At 42.0% G+C, this 26,449-nt stretch overlaps 1 protein-coding gene across 1 annotated transcript; it reads left to right on the top strand.

Moving 5' to 3' along the window:
- Positions 1–411: 411 nt before the first annotated feature.
- CCDC174 (coiled-coil domain containing 174) lies at positions 412–25,912 on the top strand. Its single transcript, XM_032649939.1, has 11 exons — positions 412–503; positions 3,244–3,348; positions 4,280–4,380; positions 11,444–11,502; positions 13,436–13,610; positions 17,007–17,102; positions 18,090–18,232; positions 18,975–19,069; positions 19,607–19,739; positions 21,462–21,614; positions 23,026–25,912. The coding sequence occupies exons 1-11, from the start codon at positions 462–464 to the stop codon at positions 23,322–23,324; spliced, it is 1,401 nt and encodes a 466-aa protein (XP_032505830.1). The 5' UTR covers positions 412–461; the 3' UTR covers positions 23,325–25,912.
- Positions 25,913–26,449: the final 537 nt, after the last annotated feature.

Consider the following 26,449-nt stretch of genomic DNA (forward strand, 5'->3'; position numbering starts at 1 on the left):
CCAGCATGCAGCAGGTCTTAAAACGGTATTTAGGTAGGTCTTTGCAGTCCTATTAACCCATCTTTCTTTTCACTGGAAGACATTCATTTCAGTTCCCTTGCCCTTCCAAGACGGCGCCATCGCCACACACACCCGCCCCGCGCAACTGACCCACTCAACCTGGCGTGCATTGCTCTGCAAGACGTATGCGGCCCTTCACAAGATGGCGACAACACTAGCCCTGTTACCTTCCGCCCTCTTCAAGATGGCCTTAGCAGTTAGCTTCACTCCTGGGCACGTTGATCTTCTCAAAATGGTGAAGGACGCAGTGCGCACCACATCCTGACCTTCTCAAGATGGTGCCAGCGTCGTAGACAGGTTCGCTCTCATGAGGACACTTCCGGTTACGCCGGAAGCCGTATAAGAGGCCTGCGGGGACCTGGTGAGGCGTTCACTTTGGGCCGGGGCGCCTTAGTGCGACCATGGACCGGAAGAAAAAGCCTTTGGACGTCACGGCGTCCTCGGTGAGTACGGGTGTAGGTGATGCTGCGGGCTCCGCGTCTCCTCGCTTCTGCCGGACAGGAATCTCGACCTCGTTTGTTTCTTCACTCGGGGACCCAAACTTGGCTTCCCCTCAGACAGGACCCCCGGTACCTGGCTTTTCTCCCAGAAGAAGCCAGGGCCCACTTCTTTCTTATAGAACCCTGAACGTGACGTTTCCCCTCCGCCGTGCACCGGCACCAGGCTTGCTCCTCAGACGCGGACCAGAACCTGGTGTCTTTTCCGGGTTTGGAATGTCCCTGCCTCCCCTCCGCGACAACAGGCCAGGCCTCTTTGCCAGCCTTGTCTTCGTTACCGTCGGAGGGGGAACGCAGCCTCTGCTAGCTGTGCAGATATGTCTCCCTTTAGTTCAGGGACGGGCATGGTCCCCCCAGAACATTAGTGTGATTTGTTCCCCAGGGTCCGAGATGCCCAGAGTCCCCACCAGGAACTAAACAGTTGTTAATACACCCGTAGGCTGCGCTGCCCGGGAGCTGTGAGGTCTAACAGAATGTAAACAGCATTGTTAAGTTAGTTGCTTCTAGGAAGAAAACCTGTTCTGAGTACTTTTGTGCCAGCACTTTGTATGCACTACCTCATTGAATCTTCCTGACTGCTTTAGGAGGTAGGTGCTAGTAATATCCCCATTTTATAGGTGATGCCATTGAGGCTCCGAAAATGAAGTGGCTTTCTCCAGCTTACATACTGAGTTCTTAGTGGTAGAACTGGGCTCACTCCATCTGTTTGACTCCAAAGCTGTTGTCTTTTCCGTTATATCAGAGCAAATTGCCTAACCTTTAGTTTAATCTTGGATTTACTGCAGAATGTTAGGAAGCAAGCGATATGAAGGAAAAGATGGAAGTAGCCCAATATTTGAGCTCCTTTCCCCCGTCTAATACTGAAAATTGGTACTAGTTATTATGTTTGAGGATTAGGAATCAAAAAGCTGTAAAATTAAAGTTATCCTTTCCTGACGGGTTAAAATTAGCAATACTCATAATGTGAATGCCATCTGGGAATTGACACTTTTCTGAGCATCTTCATTTTAAAGTTCAAAAGTTTAATAGGAAAATGTCTGGCTAGAAAATTAATGTAGTTAAGAAGGCTTAGAGGGACTTTCCTGGCAGTCCAGTGGTTAAGACTTCGCCTTCCAATGCAGGGGACGTGGGTTCGATCCCTGGTTGGGGAGCTAAGATCCCACATGCCTCTGGGCCAAAAGACAAAATAGAAGTAATATTGTAACAAATTCAATAAAGACATTAAAAATGGTCCACATCAAAAAAAAAAAAGGCGGCTTAGAAGAACAGGCTTAAGTTTTTTTCCTTAAATGTACAAGTCTTTTTTTTAGTGATACGTGTAACTTTATTTATTTTTAATTTTTGGCTGCGTCAGGTCCTAGTTTCAGCATGCGGGATCTTTCGTTGTGGCGTGCGAGCTTCTCTCTAATTGTGGTGTGCGGGTTTTCTCTCTAGTTGTGGAGCGTGGGCTCTGTAGTCTGCAGCACGTGGGCTTAGTTGCCCCGTGGCATGTGGGTATCTTAGTTCCCCGGCTAGGGATCGAACCCACGTCCCCTGCATCAGAAGGTGAATTCTTTACCACTGGACCACCAGGGAAATCCCAAGGCTTAAGTTTTAATTTTTTTTTTTAAATTTAGAGTATTAGGCCCTAGAATGAACCTGCCCTTAACATTATTAAAAACCCTGCCAAGCCTATTTTTAAATTGCTTCCCTCCAAAATAGAAATCATTGAGCTCAGTCATTTTGATTTACCTTAAAAGTCAGTTTGTGATGCTGGGCTTTATAAGTATCTGCTTTAAAAAAAAAAAAAAAAAAAAAAAGTATCTGCTTTATAAATGACCATGTGTATAAGCAGCTGTACTTGGATCCTTAAAAAAGAAACTGTCATTACATCCGTTTTTGGAGTAGATAGTGGTGACTGATCCAACTCCCCTGTACCCTTTGCTCTGGCCTTTCCTCTTCTTGAACCCTGTTGTTCAGCTAAACTTGCAGTTTCCAAAACATGCTGAAACAAAATTCACTCAGTCCATTTTCTTTCTAGCTGTTGAAATCTTGCCTCTCCTTTAAGCTTCATTTCAAAGCCATCTCTGATCACTCTGGCCAGAAGGAAATACTCCTTCATCTGAATATTTTGCTACTTAATTCCACTCTTCACGGCATTTATTATTACAACTGACTGGTATTGTAAGTTACATTTCTTAGGAGATTGTAGGCTCTTTGAGGCAGCATTATGTCTAATTCATGTTGGTATCCTGCTCTTCAATGTTAAGTGCCAGACATATACTGGTGTTCAGATTGTTGCTGAACAAAGACGTTTTCCTATAGAAATAATAAATTGTTGTGATGTTTAAGTGAAATTACTACAAGAAAAAGCCAAGGACAGTGCCAGTCAGACAGAAGGTGCTTAATAATGTTAGTTGAATCTGAATCTAAAAGATGCGGATTTCATTTACCTTGCTTTATCACTCTCCCCTTTCCCAGAGGAAAGCCTTGAAGTGTTGAAAGTTAAATACATTTACAACAGAGCTGGAATGAAATATGACTTGGTTTTATTTTGTACTAGATTGTACATTTAAACTTTTAGTTTTATATCCAGTTTTGTCCATTTACAGGAGCTTGTAATCTTGTTTTGAGAATTATAAAAACGTAGAAATCCAGTCACTCATTAGAATTAATTGTTTTTGTTTGCTTATTGGTTTTATTTTAGTTGGTAGACCTTAAGGCTGAACTCTTCCGAAAACAAGAAGAATTCAAACAAGAAAAACTTCTAAAAGATGCTGGAGTTTTGGGGAAACCAAAACCAACTACTAAGGTAAAAATAAGATCTAATTATCTCCATCAATTCCAAACACAGGGAAATTACACTGTACTTAGGTCTTTTGAAAGTGTTCATGGTGTCTGCTACATAAAAATCTCTGTCTTGTATTTGAACATCTGCATGAAATGTTTTAAATATTAAGATAGAAATTAGTAAGATTTAAAAGCGCATTATGGGCTTCCCTGGTGGCGCAGTGGTTGAGAGTCCGCCTGCCGATGCAGGGGACACGGGTTCGTGCCCCGGTCCGGGAAGATCCCATATGCCACGGAGCGGCTGGGCCCCGTGCACCATGGCCGCTGAGCCTGCGCGTCTAGAGCCTGTGCTCCGCAACGGGAGAGGCCACAACAGTGAGAGGCCCCCCGTACCGCAAAAAAAAAAAAAAAAAAAAAAAAGCGCATTGTAATGATCTAATTCTTTAGCACTTCTTTTGGAATAGTACATGCTGTTAGAATGTGTTTATTTACATTCCCATGGAAGATTATCTAGTTTTACAGGTGTTATGAATCCAAACAGAGATAAACAATTAGGTAATATAGAAATATAGCAGAAATATAGCTGGGTCTTTAAGAGTTGTGAATGTTTTTACAATTTTATAGCTTATAGTATCTGTTACTTGTGTTACTAAATCTCTGTTATATATGTTTTCATTAGTCTTGAATTAGGTTGTAATCATTCAGGAGATAAAAGAGAAGTAACTGCAATTGTATAAAGAAATTTTTTTTATGTAATTAGGGCTTTTTTTTTCAGCTCCAGCTTTGCTATGTACAGTGTATTTACGGGACATAGGTTGGCTGTCAGAAGTCTAGTTATTTCCACTGATTCATAAGATGTAATTATCTTTTTTTTCCTTCTGATGTACAAGACAAGTAGAGAGTTTTTGCGATCATTTGGTGATTCTGTCTTGTCTTTTTAAATTATTCTCCAGAAACCAAGTGTCTGGAGCAGACAAAACACAGGAGTTTCGAATCGAGCTGAGAAAGATGCTGAACAGAAGATTGAGGAACAGAAGACTTTGGACAAAGCGAGGTAAAGTTTCGCTCTGATAAATGTAGCTGCTGTTGTGGCTACCCAGGCAAAGGAATGAAAGTTCAACTTTTACTCTTTTTGATTTACAATTTTAATTTTTATCATCTTTATAGCCAAATACTCTTATTACTCTGAAAATAATATAATTTGCAGACATATTTATAGTCTTATAAGAAGACAAGAGAAAGCCTCAGTTTAAAAGATGAAACAGTCCCACTTTGAGCCCCTGTTAGGCGCTGAGGTTATCAACAAGTGTTTAAGAAGTGTCCCCATGGTGGTGTGGTTTGGGGCTACTAGGTGGCATGCTATTAGCATTTAGAAAGTGAATTTCCCCCTCAACTTTTTAATATGAAAAACTTCAAACCGACAGAATATTTGAAAGAAGAGTGTGATGAATATTCTAATACTTTTCACCTAGGTTCACCAATTAACATCTTTTAAAATTTACTTTCTTCTTCCCCCTCCCTCTCTCCAGTGTGTGTAGAGAAACTTCGTTAAACATCATGATACTTTACCTCTAAATATTTTGGCGTATATCTTTTAAGAATAAGGACGTTATCTTGCATAATCACAATACTGCTGTCATACCCAAGAAATTGGACACTGATAAAATAGTACTATCATACGGTCCATATTCAGATTTCACCATTTATCCTAAATAAAGGTTATGTCCTTTATTGTTTTTTAAAACACTTAATCCAAGAGTCAATCAAAGAGTACACATTGCATTTAATTTTCATATCTCTTTAGTCTCTTTTAATCTAAAACAGTTCCCTTGCCTTTTTGTTGTCTATTATGCCGTTAATGTTTTTTAAAGAGTCCAGCCCAGTTGTTCTACAGTGTCCCACAATCTGATTAGAGTCACACTAACTGTTGTTGGTAAGAATACTATTGAATATATAGGTAATGATATGTCCTCCCATTGAATCACATCGGGAGGTTCATGATGTCAGTTTAAGTCATTATTGGTGATGATAACTTTGATCACTCAGTTAAGATAGGTCTGCTAGATTTTTCCACTGTGAAGATGCTCTTCTGCATTTGTAATTAATAATAATCTAAGGAGGGAAACTGGGACTGTGAATATCCTGTTGCCAGTATGTTTTCATGTGACGGTTTTGTCATCACTGATGGGTCAATCATTACAGTGATGATTTCAAAGTTAGGATTTTTCTAATTCTGTCAGTCCATGTTTATTATTTTTTCATTCTGTTTATTAGCTGGCGTTCTTCTGTAAAGAAGAGCTCTTCCCTATTTGCAGTATCACCCTGGACTCAGAATCCCAAGTTTTAATGTCTGTCATGACTGCCACATGTGCTTTTGGATCTATTGCATAATGAAAGTTGAAAACAGTGGTTGCTAAGGCTCCTCAGCTCTTTTGGGTCTGAGAATAAAGGGCAGAATATTAGCCCATTTGGGGGATTGTTTTTCTTAATGTTTGGCCTATCCTCAACAGACATGAGACTTGACTTAAAGATATGTTCATTTTTGAGACATTTTCCTCACTCCTGGACATTATTCTTAGAATTTTAATTTTGTTGAAAGATGCTATAACTTTTTAATGCTTTATATATGTATTTTATTAAGATATAATTGAAGTATAATGTTATATTAGTTTCAGGTGTACAACATAATAACTTGATATTTGTATATATTGTGAAATGATCACCACAATACATCTAGTTAACATCTATCACCACACAGTTTTTTTTGTCTTGTGATGAGAAACTTTTGAGATCCACTCTTTTAACAGACTTCAACTATGCAATACAGTCATTATACTGTATGTTACATCCCCATGACTTACTTATTTTGTAACTGGAAGTTTGTACATTTTGACCCCCTTCACCCATTTCACGCATTTCCTCCTCACCCTCTGCCACCTCTGGCAACCACCATTCTGTTGTCTGTATCTATGAACTTGTTAGTTTTTTTGTTTAGGGTTTTTTTGTTAGTTTGTTTGGGTTTTTGTTTTTTTAATTTCACATGTAAATGAAATCATACGGTATTTGTCTTCTTTGTCTGACTTATGTCACTTAGCATAATGCCCTCAAGGTCCATCCATAGCATTGCAAATAGCAAGATTTCATGGCTTTTTATGGCTGAATAGTATTCCATTGTGTATGTATGTCACCTTTTCTTTATCCATTCATACATCAATGGACACTTAGATTGTATCCTTATCTTGGCTATTGTAAATAATGCTGTAATGAACATGGGGGTGCATGTATCTTTTGAATTAGTGTTTTCATTTACTTCAGATAAATACCCAGAGGTGGAATTGCTGGATCATATGGTAGTTCTGTTTTTTTTTTGGCCACGCTGTGTGGCATGTGGGATCTTAGTTCCCCAGCCAGAGATGGAACCCCTTCCCTCTGCATTGGAAGTGCAGAGTCTTAATCACTGAACTGACAGGGAAGTCCCCATATGGTAGTTCTATTTTTATTTTGTGAGGAATCTCCATACTCTTTTTCCATAGTGGCTATGCCAGTTTACATTCCCACCAACAGTGCATGAAAGTTTCCTTTTCTACACATCCTCACCAACCAACACTTGTTATTTCTTGCCTTTTTGATAGTAGCTGTTCTAACAGGTATGAGGTGATATCTCATTGTGGTTTTGATTTGCGTTTCCCTCATGATTAGTGATGCTGAGCAGCTTTTCATGTAGCTGTTGGCCATCTGTATGTCTTTGAAAAAATACTCAGGTCCATTTTTTAAATTGGATTGTTGTTTTGCTGTTGAGATGTAAGTTCTCTGTTTATTTTGGCTATTAAGCCTTTGTCAGATAAATGATTTGTAAACATTTCCTCCCATCCAATAGGTTGCCTTTTCATTTTGTTGATGATTTCCTTTGTTCTGCAGAAGCTTTTTAGTTTGATACAGTCCCTCTTCTTTATTTTTGCTTTTGTTGCCTTTGCTTTTCATGTCAAATCCAAAAAAGGTCAGTGCCACAGCAGATGTCAGGGAACTTGTGGCCTGTGTTTTCTTCTAGGATTTTTATGGTTTCAGGTCTTACATTCAAGTTTTTATTCCATTTTGAGTTAGTTTTTGTGTACAATAATGGTCTAGTTTCATTCTTTTGCCTGTGGCTGTCCAGTTTTCCCAGCACCATTTATTGAAGAGACTGTCCTTTTCCCATTGCATATTCTTGGCTCGTTTGTTATAAATTAAATGACCATGTGTGTGGGTTTATTTCTGGGCTCTCTTTCCATTCCATTGATCTATGTGGCTGTTTTAATGCCAGTACCATACTGTTTTGATTACTATGGCTTTGTAATATAGTTTGTAATCAGGGAGCATGATGCCTCCAGCTTTGTTCTTCTTTTCCAGAATTGCTTTGGCTCTTTGGGGATCTTTTGTGGTTCCATACAAATTTTAGGGTTGTTCATTCTATTTCTGCGAAAAATGCCATTGGAGTTTTAACAGGGATTGCTTTGATTTTGTAGATTGCTTTGGATAGTATGGACATTTTAACAGTATACTTCTAATCTGTAAATACCTTTCCACTTATGTGCATCATCTTTGGTTTCTTCAGTGCTGTGTAGTTTTCAGTGTATAGGTCTTTCATCTCCTTTGTTAAATTTATTCCAAAGTATTTTATGATTTTTTTTTTTTTTTGGCTGTGCCACATGGCATGTGGGATCTCAGTTCCCCAGCCAGGGATCGAACCTGTGCCCCCTGCGGTGGAAGCATGGAGTCTTAACCACTGGACAGCCAGGGAAGTCTCTTCTGTTCTTTTTGATGCAATTGTAAATGGGATTGTTTTCTTATTTTCTCTTTCTGATAGATCATTATTAGTGTATAGAAACGCAACAGAGTTTTGTGTATTGATTTTGTATCCTGCAACTTCACTGAGTTCATTTATTAGTGCTAACAGTTTTTTGGTGGAGTCTTTGGGATTTTCTTTTTTTTTAATTTACTTTTGGCTGCATTGGGTCTTCATTGCTGCATGCACGCTTTTCTGTAGTTGCAGTGAGCAGGGGCTACTCTTTGCTGCGGTGGGCGGGCTTCTCATTGCAGTGGTGTTGCGGAGCATGGACTCCAGGCACGCAGGCTCAGTAGTTGTGGCGCCCAGGCTTAGTTGCTCCATGGCATGTGGGATCTTCCTGGACCAGGGTTCAAACCCGTGTCTCCTGCATTGGCAGGTGGATTCTTAACCATTGTGCCACCAGGGAAGCCCAGGATTTTCTATATATAATGTTATGTCATCTGCAAATAGTGATAGTTTTATTTCTTCCTTTTTGATTTGGACGCCTTTTTTTTTTTTTCTTGCCTAATTGTTCTGGCTAGAACTTCCAATACTACACTGAATAACAATGTTAAGGGTAGGCATCCTTGTCTTGTTTCTGACCTTAGAGTAAAGGCTTCCACCTTTTCACCATTGAGTATTAACTATGGGCATGATCTTTTTTAGTTTCCTCTGTATAACAGAGTATTCCTTGGTACTTTGCTGTGATTTTTCTATCCAGTAACTTTTTACATAATACGTTCATTGTGCTCGTGGGGAATCAAGTCTCCCCATGATCTGCAGGACTTCTGCATCTCTCCAGAGCTTACAACAGGCCGAGGTAGGTCCATGAGGATGTAAGGCCTCAGGCAAGTTACTTTTCCATTGAGACGCTTTCCTTGTCTGTGATGTGTGGTGGTTAATAGTTAACTCATGAAGCCCTTTAAGAGATTAAAGGAGTTACATAGTGTCTGGCACATAGTGGGTTCCAGGTAAGTGTCCCATACCCTTGCCCTCTGAGTTCCATCTTCACTACTTGACTGAAGAAATGTTCTTTACAGTCACCAATGACTTCCTCATATACTAAATCCAGTGGCCATTTCCCTGACATCTTCCTTGATCTCCATTACTTTTTAATTAATTAATTAGTGTATATTTTTTGGCTGCATTGGGTCTTCGTTGCTACACACGGGCTTTCTCTAGTTGTGGTGAGCGGGGGCTGCTCTTCGTTGTGGTGCGCGAGCTTCTCATTGCGGTGGTTCTCTTGTTGCAGAGCACGGGCTCTAGGTGCACAGGCTTTAGTAGTTATGGCGTGCGGGCTTGGTAGTTGTGGCTCGCGGGCTCTAGAGCGCAGGCTCAGTAGCTGTGGCGCACAGGCTTAGTTACTCCACAGCATGTGGGATCTTCCTGGACCAGGGCTCGAACCCGTGTCCCCTACATTGGCAGGCGGATTCTTAACCACTGTGCCACCAGGGAAGTCCCTCCATTATTCATCTGAAGACTCTTCCTGCCATCTTAAAATCTTCTTTCTGTTACACTGCATCCAAACTTCTTATCCTTTCCCTTGCACTCTTGTCCCCACCTGTCTCTGTTGTGTTTATTTTGTACCAGTCTCCCCTTTGTTCAGCACCCTCTACCACACTGATGTCTCCTTGAACATGTCAGGTTCATTCCCTCTTCATCTTTCCTCTGCCTGACTTGCTTTCTCCCTGAAGATTCCTTCCATGGTTGACTTCTTGGTGTGCAAGCTTTAGACCAAACATCCTCTTCAGAGAGGTTTCCCCTGACTACCCTATCTTAGTGTCCTGCCCATTTTCTCTGTCCAGACAGTGTATTTTGTTTTCTAAATTTTTTGAAGTTTTATTTTTACTAAGATGATGAGATTCTGTAACAAGACTGCTTGTTACATTAAGTTCCATCTGAAAAAGAGCAACTTAACCTCTTAGAAGTTGATATGACTAAGCTGGTCCACAGAGCACTCCATCAATGCATGACAAATGGCTTCTATTGGGAAAACCTGCTTTTATTTCCTTCCCTTCTTCTCACTGTCTGAAATCCTCTTTTTCATTGATTTATTTATTGTCTTTCTCCCTTTCTAGAGTGTGACCCCCATGAGAGCTGGAACTTTGTCTTATGCACCTAAAACAGTGCTTGGCACTTATGTAGTCAGTGCTTGCGAATGAATGTGTAAAATGAAAGAAGAATCTCTCTGACATAGATGTGAAGAGGCTGTAACTGGTGGCATGCTTTACGTGTATTATCTAATTGATCCTCATTACAACCCTAAGAGGCAGTGCTATCTTTCCTATTGTGATGTGGGAATTGAGGTGTATGAGAGGTTAAGTCACTTATTCCAGAGCACACAGCAGTGTGACCAAGGAACTTCATTGCCTTGGGACACCATTATTTTTATTATTATTAATACTATTTTGGCTGCGCTGCATGGTATGTGGGATTTTAGTTTCCCAACCAGGGATCGAACCCATGCCCCCTGTAGTGGAATCACAGAGCCCTAACCACTGAATCGCTAGGGAATTCCCTTGGGACACCATTAGAAATGAAATTTTCTATTACGATTAAATGTGATCCTTCACAAGCAAAAACTCAGATGACTTGTTTGGGGCTCTTTACCATTATAGGTATTTCTAGAATAAAAGAATTGTCAGCTGTCTTACCCACGAAAGAATAAATGTCTCTAGAATTAACATGAGTAGGGAGACTGCTGTATTGAAATACCAGGGTTGATGTTTGTTTTTTATTAGCTATTTGTCATGAATACATTATTCATGTTCTGTATAAAATAGACACGATCATATTTTTAACAGACTTCCAAGAAGTTGGTCTCTACCTCCCTTAGGCCTGATGAGCCAAGGGAGACCAGGGACCCTTGTATAAGACAAGGAATTTGTAAAACAAATGGAATTTGTTGATCCATTTGGAAGGTTGCAAATAGAAAATGTTTTTGTTTAGACATCTCTGTTTTTTTGGTATTTAAGTTACATTTGGCATTTAAATTAAATTGGAATCTTCATTCATTCATGTATTCACTCATCAAATACTTACTGAGCATCTGCTATGCACCAGATACTGTTTTAGGCCCTGGGATACAGTCATGAATGAGAGAAACATGGGCTAGGCTTTCACGGAGCTTGCGTTTAGTTGGCAGAGCAGACCTGGCTGGGCCTGAGGGTCCCCTCAGGGCGGGGTTTCAGCTGTAGTCAGGCTGGGTCCCTTGGGCAGGTTGCAGCAGTAAGGCTGGGGATGGGGCAGACTTACCAGGAGTTGCAGTGATAAGACCATTTCTAATACTTGCTTTTTTTTTTTTTACTACTAGGGAGAAATTGGAAGAAAAAGCCAAATTATATGAAAAAATGACTAAAGGAGCCTTTATAGGTAAATATGATTATTTATGTATCTTTGTTTTCTGTAATTCATACACCTCTGTGGTATTTTATTATTTGTTAAAATAATTGTAAGAATAGCGAGAAATTTAAAGAATAAAATTGATTACTTTCCGTGCCAGCACAGAGACAAGAAAATCAGCAATAGTTTTTCAGCTGCCCCGTGGGTGCTGGGCTCCATGATAGGTGCTACGAAGGGACAAGCTAGTACGGTATAAGCCAGATTCTCTGCCTCTGCCCTCAAGGGGGGGTATCATCAGTGGAGGAAAATGGCACAGAACAAAGCAAATTTAGGAAGCAAGGTCTAAATAGGCCACAATTACAGTTATTGCTATGTTAAAAAAAACCTGGGAGGAATTATGGTTATATCAGGGTACTGGAGTTATGGTTCCTTTTCCCCTGTTTTTCTCTATTTTTAGTTTCTTTCTGTGATGTGCTTATAGTTGCTTTTAAGATAATAATAAAAAGATCCCCCTTTCCTCATACCTGCCCCAGAAAAATAAAACCCAACCTACAGTTCAACAGCAGTAGAAGAGATTTTACAATGCAGTGCATATCTTATTGCCTTTAAAAGGCATGTGTGGAAGTCTCTAGGGAGAAGGTGCCTCTGATGGGGGTCTTGAAGGCGTTGGAAAACTGGAGAAAGGGATTCTGCAGGGGGAGAATGGAGAGAGCAGATCGGAGGGAGGAGAGGGCCAGAGCTTGCAGGGCCGACTAGCAGGGCTGGGTCAGAGGGGCAGGGAAAGGGGGTAGTGGGGCAGCAGGAGGGCAGCGGGGCGGGACCCTGGTCATGGGCGGCCCAGACAGCAGAGGCCTGTTCCCTGTGTGGTGGGGAGCCCAGCCTGGGCAGGTTGGGTGCGCGCAAAGCTGAGGGCCCTGGGAGAGGTTTTGCCTTCCTCCTAAAGAAGCAGCAGGGTATCAATCAGCAGGAGGCCTCACTGTTACATGGTCTTACACCTCAGTTCTGGGAACGTGTATCTCTTTCCCATTTGAGTTACATGTTTTTGTGGCTTAAAAAAAAAAAGTCTTTTTTCGTTTGATTCAAACTTTACTTATATTGTTAATATAGAAATCAAGTCCAAAGGAGTGTGTAGACGTGGAGATTTGGTTTTGTCCCTATCGGCAGGCCCACCTCCTGATAGGCATATTGGACCAGCATGTTCGGGCTAGTAAAGTTTTGGAGCCTCAGCTCTTCTCCACTGTACGGTGAGGGTAACGCCAGCCCCTGGTAGTAGGAAACCTACTATCTGTTCCTTAGAGCTTAAATCTAGCAGAGTGAAACTTCATGAAACATTGTGAATACACCCACTATACTGTGTTAAATTAAAATCATGGATCGCTGTTTAACTTTCAGTGTATGTTTTAGCTCAAGTAGATCATGAAGCCTGCAGCCAGATGGCACTTTACACATCTCTGTATGCCCTGCAGATCCTGGCACCGTGCCTTACCTGAAAGTAGTGTTCTTTGGATTGAAAAGAATTCAGATGACTTCTTTTACCTGTGTTATGACCCTTCAAACATTTGCCATACTGTAGCAGTGTAATTAGGGTTATGGGATATGGCCCACATGTAATTGGCTATATGAGTCTCTTGAAATCAAGTGGTTTTTTTATCTTAAAGCCTTTTGTTATTGACAAGGCAGCGGAAAGCATTAGGCTTTTAAAGATTTTTTTATGTGGTATATGTGTCCAGTGGTCTATTTACAGCTTCCCTGTCAGTCTCGAGGTGGCTCTGTGTCTTTGTGAGCATTTAGGGGGTGGTTGGAGACATCAACTACTGAATTGTTGGGTAATATAGCCGCCTAGTGTTGAATGTGACTGCTTCATGTCAATTCCACATGTGGTCTTCTTCTTTGATGTCAAGAATCTGAAAATTGAAAAAAAAAAAAAAAAAAAAGAATCTGAAAATTGTTTTTTATGTCCTAGATGAAGAAGTGGAGGATATGTACCTTGTGGATTTCACACAGAAGCTCATAGACAAACGCAAAGAAATGGAAGAGCTTGGTGCCAATAGAGATTATAGAAAGACAGAAAGAGATGATGATGAAGAAACCGTTTCTGAAAAAGATATCCCTCCTCCCCAGGATCCCAGTGAAGAATGGTTGGTGATATTATGCCATTTGGTCATGTTAACATTGTCAAACTTGCGTTTAGTTTTTGAGAGTTATGTTGTTTGGTTGATATCAAGCCATTTCTCTCTATCCTTAAATATTTATTTATTTACTATTTATTTATTTTCGCTGTGCTGGGTCTTAGTTGTGGCATGTGGGCTCTTTGTTGAGGCATGCAGGCTCTTTAGTTGTGGCGTGCAGACTTCTTAGTTGCAGCATGTGAACTCTTAGTTGCGGCATGCATGAGGGATTTAGTTCCCTGACCAGGGATTGAACATGGGCCCCCTGCATTGGGAGTGCTGAGTCTTACCCAGTGGACCACCAGGGAAGTCCCAGTCTCTCTCTCTTTTTTTCTTTTTTTGGCTGTATTGGGTCTTCATTGCTGTGCGTGGGCTTTCTCTAGTTGCAGTGAGCAGGGGCTGCTCTTCGTTGCGGTGCGCGGACTCTAGGCCTGCAGGCTTAGTAGTTGCGGCTCGCGGGCTCTAGAGCACAGGCTCAGTAGCTGTGGCACACGGGCTTATTTGCTCCGTGGCATGTGGGATCTTCCCGGACCACGGCTCAAACCTATGCCCCCTGCATTGGCAGCTGGGTTCTTAACCATTGTGCCACCAAGGGAGTCCCTTTCTCTCTGTTCTTAATCAGTTTTCTTTCTTTAGAGACTCCAGTTTAAATAGGATTGGATTTATAGGTATAGAAGGAGTAGCTCCAATAAGGAAATAATTACAAATAGACTGAACTCCTGCCATGTGCCAGGCACTGTGCCAGGTACGGAGGCATTGATAGGCCTGTTTCATTGATGTGAAAAAGTTGTTTAGGCAGAAGAATGTTCCTTTGTTACCCATGCTACCTTACCAATGTCCTTATTCGGGCATCATGGAGAGTCATCACGTAGATAGTGTTATCTCTATTTCCAGTGAAAAGAGGCTGGCAGAGCTGATCCAGTGAGCCTTACTCTGGCTGTGACATTTTCTGGCAGTGTGGTCTAGGCGTCATGACCTGGATCTGGACAGCAGTAGCTCTGCCTTTCACTTGTGATATGGTTGTGATCAAGTTCCTACCCTCTCTAAGCTTCAGTTTCCTCATCTGTAGAACAGGGATGGTGATGCCTAGTAGGTGAATGATGGGGAAACTAAACTAGTCTTTTCTTTACAAAGAGACCAGAATGAAAATTCCATTATGATTTTTTGTACCTAAGACATTGTTTAGAAACTTGTTCAAAAGGGCTTGAAATTGCATGGAGATGCACTGATGCTGTGTCCTGGGAGCCACCCTGCCTGTTCCCCTCCTGCTGGTGCAGAGCCCACCCCTCCCCCACTTCAAGGCTCAAATGTCCTCTTTATGGGGGCGTTTGTTAGGAACGGCTTAGGATTGTTGGCAGCACTCGTTGACCTCTTGTCAGACATTGCCCCTGTGGGCAGGAGTCATTTATGAGTGAGGAGAGCAGTCTTCACTGCTTGGGAACACAGAGAACGTGCACCTTCATGCTGTGGAGGGGTCTTCTTACCTACCTTCTAAAACACTTACATTTGGGGTGGGCTAAGTGGCCACACACTTGCTATAGCAACCAGAAGAGGAGCCTGTATGATGCCATCCCTTCTGTCATGCTTCTCTTCATCATTTCTAGTCTAAGTGGTTTCTCCCTCATCTCAACTCTGGTAGCACTTAAACATACTTTCTGCTCCTTTGGGTCTTACCTTTTATTTATATTGACACATAACTGGCCTCATTACCAGAAGAAGATTGAGGCAAACTTCTGGTACTTTTTACACCCTGCCTGCTCCTGTTAGGAGTGTTTCATGAGCGTGTGCCCTAACTTCCCCCTAGAGCCCTGTGAAGAGGGTATGACTCCGAGCCCTCCTGTGTCCCCCCTTGTACCTCGAGTAATTGTTTCTCTGAGAGCTTGCTCAGTGATTGCTGATTACATGGGGCAGTTGCTGGCTGCTGTTCTGCCACTTCTTTTTGATGGGATCTGAATGTTTTGGAGGCCTTCTCCAGAGACAGAATGGCCTGTGATTGCTTTTCATAGGAGAAGTCTCATCTCCTTTGAAAGGTTTAATGTCTTTTTTTTCCCCCCTCATATTAATGCCTGTATGATTACAATCAATTTGTTACTGATTTGAAGAGTTTGGAGGGCAACTGAAGGTGTCACATGCCACCATATGGTGAAGGAAGATGCACTGCAAGCAGTTCTGACACTTTTTTTGTTTTTAAATTAGGTTCCAGAATTGTAACTGCTTGTAAAATCCTTTAAGTAGTTAAGTTCCAGGTGGTGGAAAATCTTTCCACAAAAATACTGTAAATAACTACTCAGACCATCTGGCTCAATGTTTTTTGTTCTCCATTCATAGAAGAAGAAAAAAGGAAAAGAAGAAAAGGGAGAAAGAACCTGCTTTCTGCTGTTGGAGGTTTTATTTCTGTGGTCATCAGCTTTAGGACTATAGTTCTGGATTCCCAAACATTCAGTTTTTAAATCATAGGCTGACAGTTGGAATCGGCAGGTGTGAGACAAAAGAAAAGGCTAACAAAAGCAAAGCCACATGCGTGGAAATCTGACCTTGAGTTGGTCCAGCAGCAGTGCTGGCCCTTCTGTGCTTTCTTCAGCCTCCTGCCAAAGGCTGTGAGGGAGTCCTTGCCCATAATTTAAAAAATTAAAAATGTTTTGCATCATAATGCAAATGAAATGTTACTCATGAAAACCTGCCCTTTTCCTGTATGGGGGAGTCTCAGTATTTCACTGGCCATGCTGGCTGCCTGGCTCCCCTGCCTCATACCTGGACAAAGGTATTTGGGGCCAGGATGAGGAAAGAGGAACAGGGGTGAAAGATAACAGACTGGCCCACTGCTGAGGTGCTTCTTTGGTATAAAATGTGTGTTGCTTGGCTTCCTCCTAGTCAAAAAGAGTCTCTCAAAATACTTATATTAAGAAAGTTCTAATTCATTGGGAAGAACTGTACCAATTTGAAGAAATACAGGAAAGAATAAAAAGTCAAATTTGGGAAGACTGTAAGGAAGTGAGCAAGTTGAGAATATGGTACGGAGCAAAGTTATTATGATGCTGATAAAATATTTGGAATTTAAACCAAATTAAAGTAAGTTCTGAGATGCTGCAGCAGGGGTCTTTGTGGCGTATTTGTCTTGAGGTCAGAGATGTACATGATCATTTTCTACAGTTTCTAAAACTAAGATTTAATAAAGGGCTCAATGAACTTACTGTGTGTCAACTTTTAACTTTGAAAAACATGTTCTTACCAATGGTAGTGGTCTCTCAGGTTGAGGGTTTTTCTTGGTGATGGGGGCTAAATTAACTTTCTACTGTGCACCAACTTCCTAACTTACGGAACCATATGTCATGTACAATTTTCCACATCTTTTCACTTTTATTTCAGGGTGGATTATGTGGATTCTTTAGGGCGATCCCGGCGCTGTATGAGAAAGGATTTGCCACATCTGCTGGAAATGGATAAAAATCTTCAGGGGAGGCTGTAAGTGTGTGACATGCAAAGCTTTGCCCATGACATGCAGACACGGGGATTGTTCTGTGCGCAAGGCTGTTTTTAGTTTATTTTCTTTGGTGCTCTGCTGTAAGAGTATTTTTTTAATGTATAAGAGTATTAGTGGAAGCACTTTTTTGGGGTTAGCATACACATACACACATAGTCCACACTCAGGGAACAACCTGAGTGGTTGATCATCCAGATTGTGTAGCTACTAAAAGGGATGAGTTAGAGCCTATCTCTTTACTTGGAAGGATGTCTGCCTACAGAGTAACAAATAGAGAATGAGCCCAGACCAAGCCAACAAACAAACCACTGTGGAGAAAGTGTTTAAGAATATACTCTTGGTTATCCCACAGCAGGTGGGGGCAGGGAGGTAGTTAGCTTAACTTTTTGTTTATACACCTTCGCATTTTGAAGTAAGGGCTTTATGGCTAGAATTTTTTCTGTGGTGCCTAAGACACACCCAAGAGGTAACTTGCTAAAACATCCCAGGGAATAAAATTCTAACCAAGGGCAGCTGTTGTGTGGAAAGTGTTGGGAGAAGCTCCACCTTGTCCACATCATCCAGGTTCAGGTAGGCCTGGGCTTGGCACAGGGAAGAAAGTGCAGAAGCCCTGAGCCACCTGACAGGACATGAGGTCCTGCACGGGAGACCGTCCACAGGAGGCCCATAGTTCCTCCTCTCTGCCTCTCCTGCCCCCTCCATTCAGCCCAAGACCAGGGTGGGAAGGAAAGTAATTTGTCTGAGTGGTGAGGCAAGATTTCATTATGCTAATGTAACATGTTGCTTGCTTTGATTAAAGAAAGGTGAAAATAGTTTTTGCAGGTTCCCAGTGGTATTGTGGGTCAGAAGCCTCTGTAAGGAACTGTCTTCTTCATAACTAGAGTTACTCATCCATGATCGCACTCCTGAACCAAAGCACTGCTGTGTCACAACTCTTATCTAAGATGGTTTTTGCTCGATTTTCCTAGTTTCGTTAGTCCTGCAAATGAAAAAACCTTACTATCTGAAGATATGAGAAAAGAACTCCAGCGCCAGCAATGGGAGGAAGAAGAGAGGGAGTCCCTGAGAAGACCAATGGGGCCTGTACATTACGAAGACATTCGTGAAAATGGTATAGTCATCTGGCAGCTGTTTTTTTTTTTTTAATTTATTTATTTTTGGCTGCATTGGGTCTTTGTTGCTGTGCACGGGCTTTCTCTAGTTGTGGTGAGCGGGCGCCACTCTTCGTTGTGGTGCACGGGCTTCTCATTGTGGTGGCTTCTCTTGTTGCAGAGCACGGGCTCTAGGCGTATGGGCTCAGTAGTTGTGGTACACGGGCTTAGTTGCTCCGCGGCATGTGGGATCTTCCCAGACCAGGACTCGAACCTGTGTTCCCTTCATTGGCAGGTGGATTCTTAGCACTGCGCCACCAGGGAAGCCCCCATCTGGCAGCTTTTTTAAATCATTTTTTTATCTTGAACAAATGACAAGCATAAAAGGAAGTATTCGTGAAGCAGCAGCTCTTATGTGGAAATAAAAGATTCTGCTTTCGGAATTGAAAATACCCCTTTTTTCACTTCATAGCCTAAAAATATTCATGTTGGGAGTATCTTCCTAACAGGGGATCTGTTAATCCGAGTTTGCTCCCCAAGAGAAGTGGAGACAGCCTATGACTAAAACGTTAATGAATATTTGTCACTTGGCAAACAGGATGGAAACAACTTCTAACTTTTGTTTTAGCTGCTTCTTAGAAAAAACAAAACAAAATGTGTGAGACATCATTGTGTTACTTTTTGCTTTGGTAGGAATTTGGTCTGAATTTAATTCACTGATCAAGGAAATGTAACCTTTTGGATAATTTTGACTTATTTCAGAGGCCCGGCAACTTGGTGTTGGATACTTTGCCTTTGCCCGAGATAAAGAGTTGAGAAACAAGCAGATGAAAACTTTAGAAATGCTGCGTGAGCAGGTACAAATTAAACTCAATTGATGTTAAGGATTTGAGCGGTTGGGTTTCTTGTTGTACCGTACTGCAAAAAAATCTAGTAAATTAATTAGAAATTTACATTGCTATTCAGAATGCAATTATCGGTTTCATAAAGGTAATTGCGATATTATTTTGGTGTTTCAGACTTTAAGATTATAGTTGTTCAAAAGTAACTTGTATAACTTTGATGTTTTATACTTGGTTTCAAATATGGCACTTTTGGAGCGGCCTGGGTGAGAGAATAGAAAGTTATTAGAGGGTGGTTAAGGAGTAGGACAGAATTTTCTTGAATGGTAAGCCTTCCAGGATACTCTGAACTCTTACTAAACTTCAGAAGACATCAGAGGGCTTGTGTAAGAGGACTTAACGGGTCTTCATGTTGAAGATCTCAAGGATGGCTCCTTAGAGGTGGCATGAAAATCAATTAGTCTATTTTTAGAATAAAATTAATTATTTCATCCTTTTCAACAGAAATATTGTGAATACGCTAATCATTTTCTAATTTTCTGTTCTGTTCAGACAACAGACCAGAGAACAAAACGAGAAAATATAAAGGAAAAGAGAAAGGCTATGTTAGAAGCAAGACTTGCCAAACTCCGACAAAAAAAGATGAAAACATCTAAAGAGGATGGAGCAGAGGAAGAAGTTAGAGGTATATCTTGGCTCGTGTTTCTAAACCACAAAAGGAAAAATTTTAGTTCAGTTGATGTCTCAATAATAGGACTGGCAATGTGGAAATCAGCCATCTAGTTTTATTCTCTAAGCAAGCAGTGCACCTTGGAGATACTGCCAGGAACAGTTTTTATAACCAAAGTGGCGTGGAATTACACTCCAAAGAAAATTTTAGGCTGTAGACAAGGGTATTAGCAGTACATTGTGTTGTTTCATAGAACAGCATGGTTTAGTAACTGAGACTTAGGAGTAAAATACTTAAAAGGTATTTTAGGATAAAATGTAGTTGTGCACGTACATGTTTTAGACCTATTTTCATTTGCTATGGCTGCAGTTTTTGTTGATTATTATAAAGTAATGTATTTTAAAGAAGACATGCATTCAGAAAGTAATAAAATAAAGGATTTACAAATATGGGTATAGACAGCTTACCAAGGGACTGTTGAAATGCTGGGAGCACCGTTCAGTACTGTGGTCAGACTTGCTCACTGTGAGAGTTATGCTAGACTGGGATAAACTCCCAAACAGAGACACTGCAGAGACTGGCTCAAACCAGGTGGACGTCTGCTTCTCTAGTTTAACACCTCAGAGGTGGTGGGTGTCCAGGGCAGGTAGTAGCTCTGCCCGGTACGGTCACCTTTTCCCTGGCCTCTTCCTGTCTTAATGCTTCTGTCATTCCATAGAGGGTTCCTCTCACCTGCACGGTCGCTAGCTCCCCAGCACCTGTTCATGATCCAGCCCTGGGGAAGAAGGGGCGGGGACCCAGCTTCCATTCTAGGAATGTGAGTCAGGATCACACACAACCTATGGATTTACATCCCAATGGCCAGAATCCACGGGCCATCCGCAGCTGCAGGGGAGGCTGGGAAATGGCCTCTCTGGCGAGGTGACACATATCCAGCTGAAGCTGGGGAGCACTGTAGTCCCAAAAGGAAGAAGGGGGTGTGGGTGTTAGGGGCACATAGAAGCTTCTCCAGCTCTCCCGGAAGCCTGTGCTAAGCCACGGGCCATTTTCTAATTCTGAAAGCACTTCAGTTTAGCTTTGGAAGGAGATCAGAACACTTGGGAATCGGAAAATGGTCCATTTAGTTTTGTATAAATGCTGTCTCCCTGTGACATGTTAAACTCTGTTTTGTTTCTCTGTTTTTGCTGTACTCCTGAACATCTGTCATTTCCACAAGATGTAAAGTGCCACCAGTGCTTTTTAAAAATCTATTTTCTTTTAAAATATGGCCAAAATAGAATAGCCTACAGCCTGTCGCCAGGCTCTTCATCACCCTCAGTCCCCTTGTTTAGTCGGAGACTCTTACTTTAGTTGAGTAATTGGGGGGTTTCTGGTCCTTCGATTGTTGGTCAGGGGAAGCAGGGTGGCATAGTGGCAAACAGAGACTTGGAAATCCATCCATCCTGGGTTTGAATCCTGGCCCTTGTCACTGTCCACCTGTGTAGCATTTCTGATCTTAATTTTCTTTATCTATAAAATGGGTATAAAGTGGGAATACCAGTCCTGACTTTATTAGGGTTATTACAGGGTTAAGTGAACTATTGTATACAAAATACTTAGCCCACTGCCTGGCACATGATAGATGCTCAATAAATACCGGTTATTGTTTGTACTCTCAGGATGAGCATGTTCTATTTAATTTTTAAAAGTAGTTTTAAGCTTTATTATAATGAAGTCTTATTCCATTGCCAAAAATAGATGGAGATGTTATTGGGCCATTGCCACCAGAACCAGAGGTCATGCCAGCTCCTCATACAGCTGTCCAGAGTAGCAAAGTCGAAGTCATCGTTCAGGAGAGGAAGGATACCCGGCCTGGGGTGCCACACATCCGGGAGTGGGACAGAGGAAAAGGTAAGGGGGTCAGTTCTCCTGAACAGAGTGTGATTCTGGTGAGTCTTACTGGTCCTTGGAAGCTTAAGGAATTCTCCACATCGTTGAACTTGTTTCTTCTCAATACCCAGGAGCATTAGACAGTGTGATTATAAAAGACCAGGGTCTACAAGGCATCATGCCTAAAGGATGAGTTCCTTTTTTTTTTTTTTTTTGTGAAGCACTTGGGGGAAGGTTTCTGAAATTCCCGCTGCCCCCATGTGGTCTTACAGCTTTGGGATGCTGTTTTTTTTGTTTTTTGTTTTTAATTTTTGGCTGCTTTGGGTCTTCATTGCTGCACGGCTCTCTCAAGTTGCAGTGCGCGGGGGTACTCTTCATTGCAGTGTATGGGCTTCTCATTGAAGTGGCTTCTCTTGTTGTGGAGCATGGGCTCTAGGCACACGGACTTCAGTAGTTGTGGTGCGTGGGCTCAGTAGTTGTGGCTCGCAGGATTTAGAGCGCAGGCTCAGTAGTTGTGGCGCATGGGCTTTTGCTTCGCGGCATGTGGGATCTTCCCGGACCAGGGCTCGAACCTGTGTCCCCTGCATTGGCAGGTGGATTCTTAACCACTGCGCCACCAGGGAAGCCCCTGGGATGCTGTTTTTCAGGAACCAGTTTTTAAAACCTTATGAAGGTTTGGTACTTTAATGTATTCCGTGTTTTTAGCAGTCTCTTTTATGTTCAGTTGAAAACAGTCTGTGTCCCAGTGTATTAACTCGGATTCACATATGGTTCCATTGGGTTATGCAGAATTGTCTGTAAATTTTTTCTGTAAATACACCACGGTCCCTACAGCAGCCTCTCTTTGGGAGAAGATTCTGGTTTATGTCTTTTTGAAAAAGATCATTTCAGTGGTACATTAGCATGAATTGTTGGAACTGATGAGATCCACGACTAAAGTAAAAGATATGCAGATGGGTGAGTGCCTTTGGTTAGTGCTACTGTTAGAAATAGAGATGGAATACCAAGATAGATCTGGACAGGTGCCTTTTGTGTCTTCTAAAGCTCAATAAAAGACAAAACTTGTGTTTTGCTATGAAGTACCTGAAACATCATGTCAAGCAAATGATTTAAGTGCTTGATTTTTTATCTCACATGTAATTTTAGTACTTTTTTGGCATTGTCTCTAGAGCCTGCCAGCCTTCTTTCTCCACAGAACCTTCCTTGAACCTTTCTCCACATGGAAGTTCTCACTCCTTTTTCTTAGCCTGGTTCCTTATCCTTTGTAGGCATCGCATATACCTTGTATTATAGTTCTGTTATTACTGTCCTTGTTCTCCAGAGAATTTAAGGTGGCTTTTAAGAAATATATACAATAATTAAAAAGTAATAACAATAAACATTCAATGATTCAATCATCAGTTCTAATAATACTCTTTCTTATTTTTACTAGACTTTTCCTTTGGGTATTGGTTGAAGAGGCAATCAGATCTCCGGGCTGAGAGAGACCCTGAGTTTGCCCCACCATCGAATTACTTTGTGGACCAAAAAAGAACTGGTTCTCTGAGTAGCCAGGCATGGAACAGACCTGCACCTGCACAGAGTGACCCAGGGCAGCACTCTGGCCAGAGCCCTGAGCCCAGCTCTTCACATACATCATCCACTCCAGCCCCCAGCGGCCCACCACAAGCCCAGGCGGTCACTTTTGAAACTCTGGATGATATGATTTCATACTACAAACAAGTGACATGAACTTAAAAACACTATAACTTGGGTCTGTACTGTTGATGGTGCCTTCCTCTCCCAGAGCAGAGAAAATAACTTAACTTTAGGGACTGAACTGTAACTTTCTCTTTCTGTCTTTTCCCTGAAGATCCAGACTTCAGGCTGTATTTGTCAGCAAGGAAGAAAGTGAATGGTACTGTGGGAACTCTGGCCACTTAGCTGTTCATTTCATTCTCATTGGTATGGAGATACCAGTTCATCTGGATTTACATGTGAGCTGAGGTAGAGTAAACATACTCTGTAATACTTGATACTAAGGTGTTTGCAATCCTGTCTGCTTCATACCCACTCCCAGATTTAAGGGTTCCACTCCTTTCCTTTTGCCAGTACTAGCTTGTAGATGTCTTTGTTCCAAGCATTCAGCTTCCAGGTCATTTGGTGGAACATCTGTCAGGAAGAATTTTAGCCTGTCAAATGATGGCACATGAGGGTACACTGGGAGGCAAAGTGATCTAGTCTCCAGGAGGACCCTGACACTAATGGAGAATTAAGCATATCATTTGAAATGATCAAGAAGACCAGGGAGGACTTCACAGTCCAGAAAGGTAGACATTGATGTCACTTGCTCTTACTATCACTCCTTTTTGAGTGGCGATTATCACAGCCATGCTTAGTGGGCGTTCATTAAGTGTGTATTGAGTGATGGGCACATGTGGAGGTTGCTGGGCATGGTAAGAGCTGTGCTCCTTAGCCACCAGGGTTGGATTTTCATCTCCGCCTGCCTCCCTGGTTCTCCCGCTCTGGGCCCTGATCTCTCTTGGGAGCTGAGTCATCTCAGCCTGGGTAGGATGGACTTGCGCTGGAGTGAGGGACAGTAAGGTCCTTTTGTCTTTACTAACAAGTGGGTGAGCAGAACTCCAGAAGGACTTCCTGTGCCTGAGTACCATTCCCGTCCTCTACCTACTACACCTCAGTGTCCTCTTCACAGCTGCAGACAAGCAGTAGAAGTTGACCACCAGGTCCACAGGGCTGTTACAGCTGCCTCCCAGGCCAGTGAGTCTTGTAAGAAGGTGTTAGAGCAAGTCCTCGAAGCACCTGCTGGAGCCTGTGGTCTCTGTTCCCACAGCACAGTGGTGTTGATGGGAGCACCCCCGTTCTCATTATGGATTGCAAGCTGGAGCACAGAGAGGGTCCGTGATTCGTCACGTGGCATCTAAGTGGCAGATTGTTTAGGTGCATGTTTGCTTCAGACTCATGTTTTCTTCAGCACCCTCTGCTCTTAGTCTTCTGCCCCAGTATTGAGCAGTAATAGACAAAATTCCAAATTCTTGCAAACTTAACCTCTGAAGTCCAGATCAAGGGTGGAGTTGCGAGACCTATTAAATGGTCATTTTGTCAGCCTGATCAGGCAAATATCTCTCCTAACAAAAATGAAAACCAACTGGCCCAGCTGCCTTTTTCTGCAGAAGTTGACAAACTCATCCTAAAATTCATATGGAATTGTAAGGGACGCAGAATATCAAATATTCAAAACAATTTTGAATAAGAACGAAGTTGGGGGACTCACTTCCTGATTTCAAGACTTACTACAAAGCTACAGGGATCAAAACAATGTGGTCCTGGACTTCCCTGGTGGTACAGTGGTTAAGAATCTACCTGCCAATGCAGGGGACATGGGTTCGAGCCCTGATCCGGGAAGATCCCACATGCTGCGGAGCAACTAAGCCCATGCACCACAACTACTGAGTCTGCACTCTAGAGCCCGGGCCCCTAGAGCCCATGCTCTGCAACAAGAGAAGCCATCACAATGAGAAGCCTGCACACCACAACTAGAGAAAGCCTGCGTGCAGCAACGAAGATCTAACGCAGCCAAAAATATATAAATAAATAAATTTATAAAAAAACAATGTGGTACTGACATATTGATAAATCACTGAAACAGAGTTGAGAGTCCAGAAATAAACCCATACATCTATGGTCACTTAATTTTTTGATGGTGCCAAAATCATCCAGTAGGGAAAGAACAGTCTTCTACAGATGGTTCTGAGACAGCTGACTCGCCACATGCAAAACAATGGACTTGGACCCATACGTCTCACCACATAAAAAACAAAAGCACCTCAAAATGGACCAAAGGCTTAAATGTAAAAGTGTAAAACCAACTGAAACAGCTTGTAGGACAAAAGGAGAGGAGACAAAAAGAAAAATTGGAATACTAAAAGGAAAAAACAATTATTAGATATCCTAGAATCATAAGGAAAAATAGAAGAAAAGAGAAGGTGAATAATAGACAAGAGAAAGATGGGAAGAGGTTGTGTTTATAAGGTAGAGCAGAGGGTCTCGAGAGGCATAGTGTAGAGAAGGGATGGGAAGACTAGGCAGGCAGCAACAAGCGCATGAGTATAGGAAGCAGTGGTCACGGAAGGGGCCCCCAAATAACCTTTTGTCCTTGCCCAGGGCACCCACGTTGGACGGGAGAGCAGTCTGTGCATGTTGGCTCAGGGTCACTGTCGACTAATAACTGTAAGTTGGATATTCTCTAGGATTTCAAAGACTGTATAAGCCTTTTTCTAATCCCGTTTTAACAGCATATGTTGAGTGTTTTATGAGCCCAGTTGTTTTATCCTCTTCCATTTCAGACTCGGGGTCCTTCAGCGTTAACACAATTCCAGTTTTAGTGTTTCTTGTGGGCCTGTTTTGTAGGAGTGTGTCCAGCAGATGGCACTGGAGTTCTTAGGCTGCAGACCCGTGCTCTGGTAGCACTGCCCAGTAGAAATGAGGTGTAAGCCGGGTGTGTCAGTTTCAGTTTTCTAGGAACCACATTTAAAAAGTGAAATTAATTTTGTGGTATACAGTCATCCCTCTGTATGTGCCAGGACCTGCCATGGAAACCAAAATCCGTGGATGCTCAAGTTCCACAGGCGGCCCTCTGTACCCACAGTTCTGTATCTGGTTTCAACCAACTGTGGATCCTGTAGTGCTGTAGTAGTATTGAAAGATACGCGCATAAGTGGACCCTCACAGTTCAAACCCATGTTGTTCAAGGGTCAACTATTGAATCCAGTATATCCAAAATATTTCAACATTTAATCAATATACAAAATGTTTAATGGGATATTTTGCATTTCTTTTCACACCAAGTCTTCAAAATC

This window comes from Phocoena sinus, chromosome 11 (assembly GCF_008692025.1).
Source record: "Phocoena sinus isolate mPhoSin1 chromosome 11, mPhoSin1.pri, whole genome shotgun sequence".
NCBI classification, from domain to species: Eukaryota; Metazoa; Chordata; class Mammalia; order Artiodactyla; family Phocoenidae; genus Phocoena; species Phocoena sinus.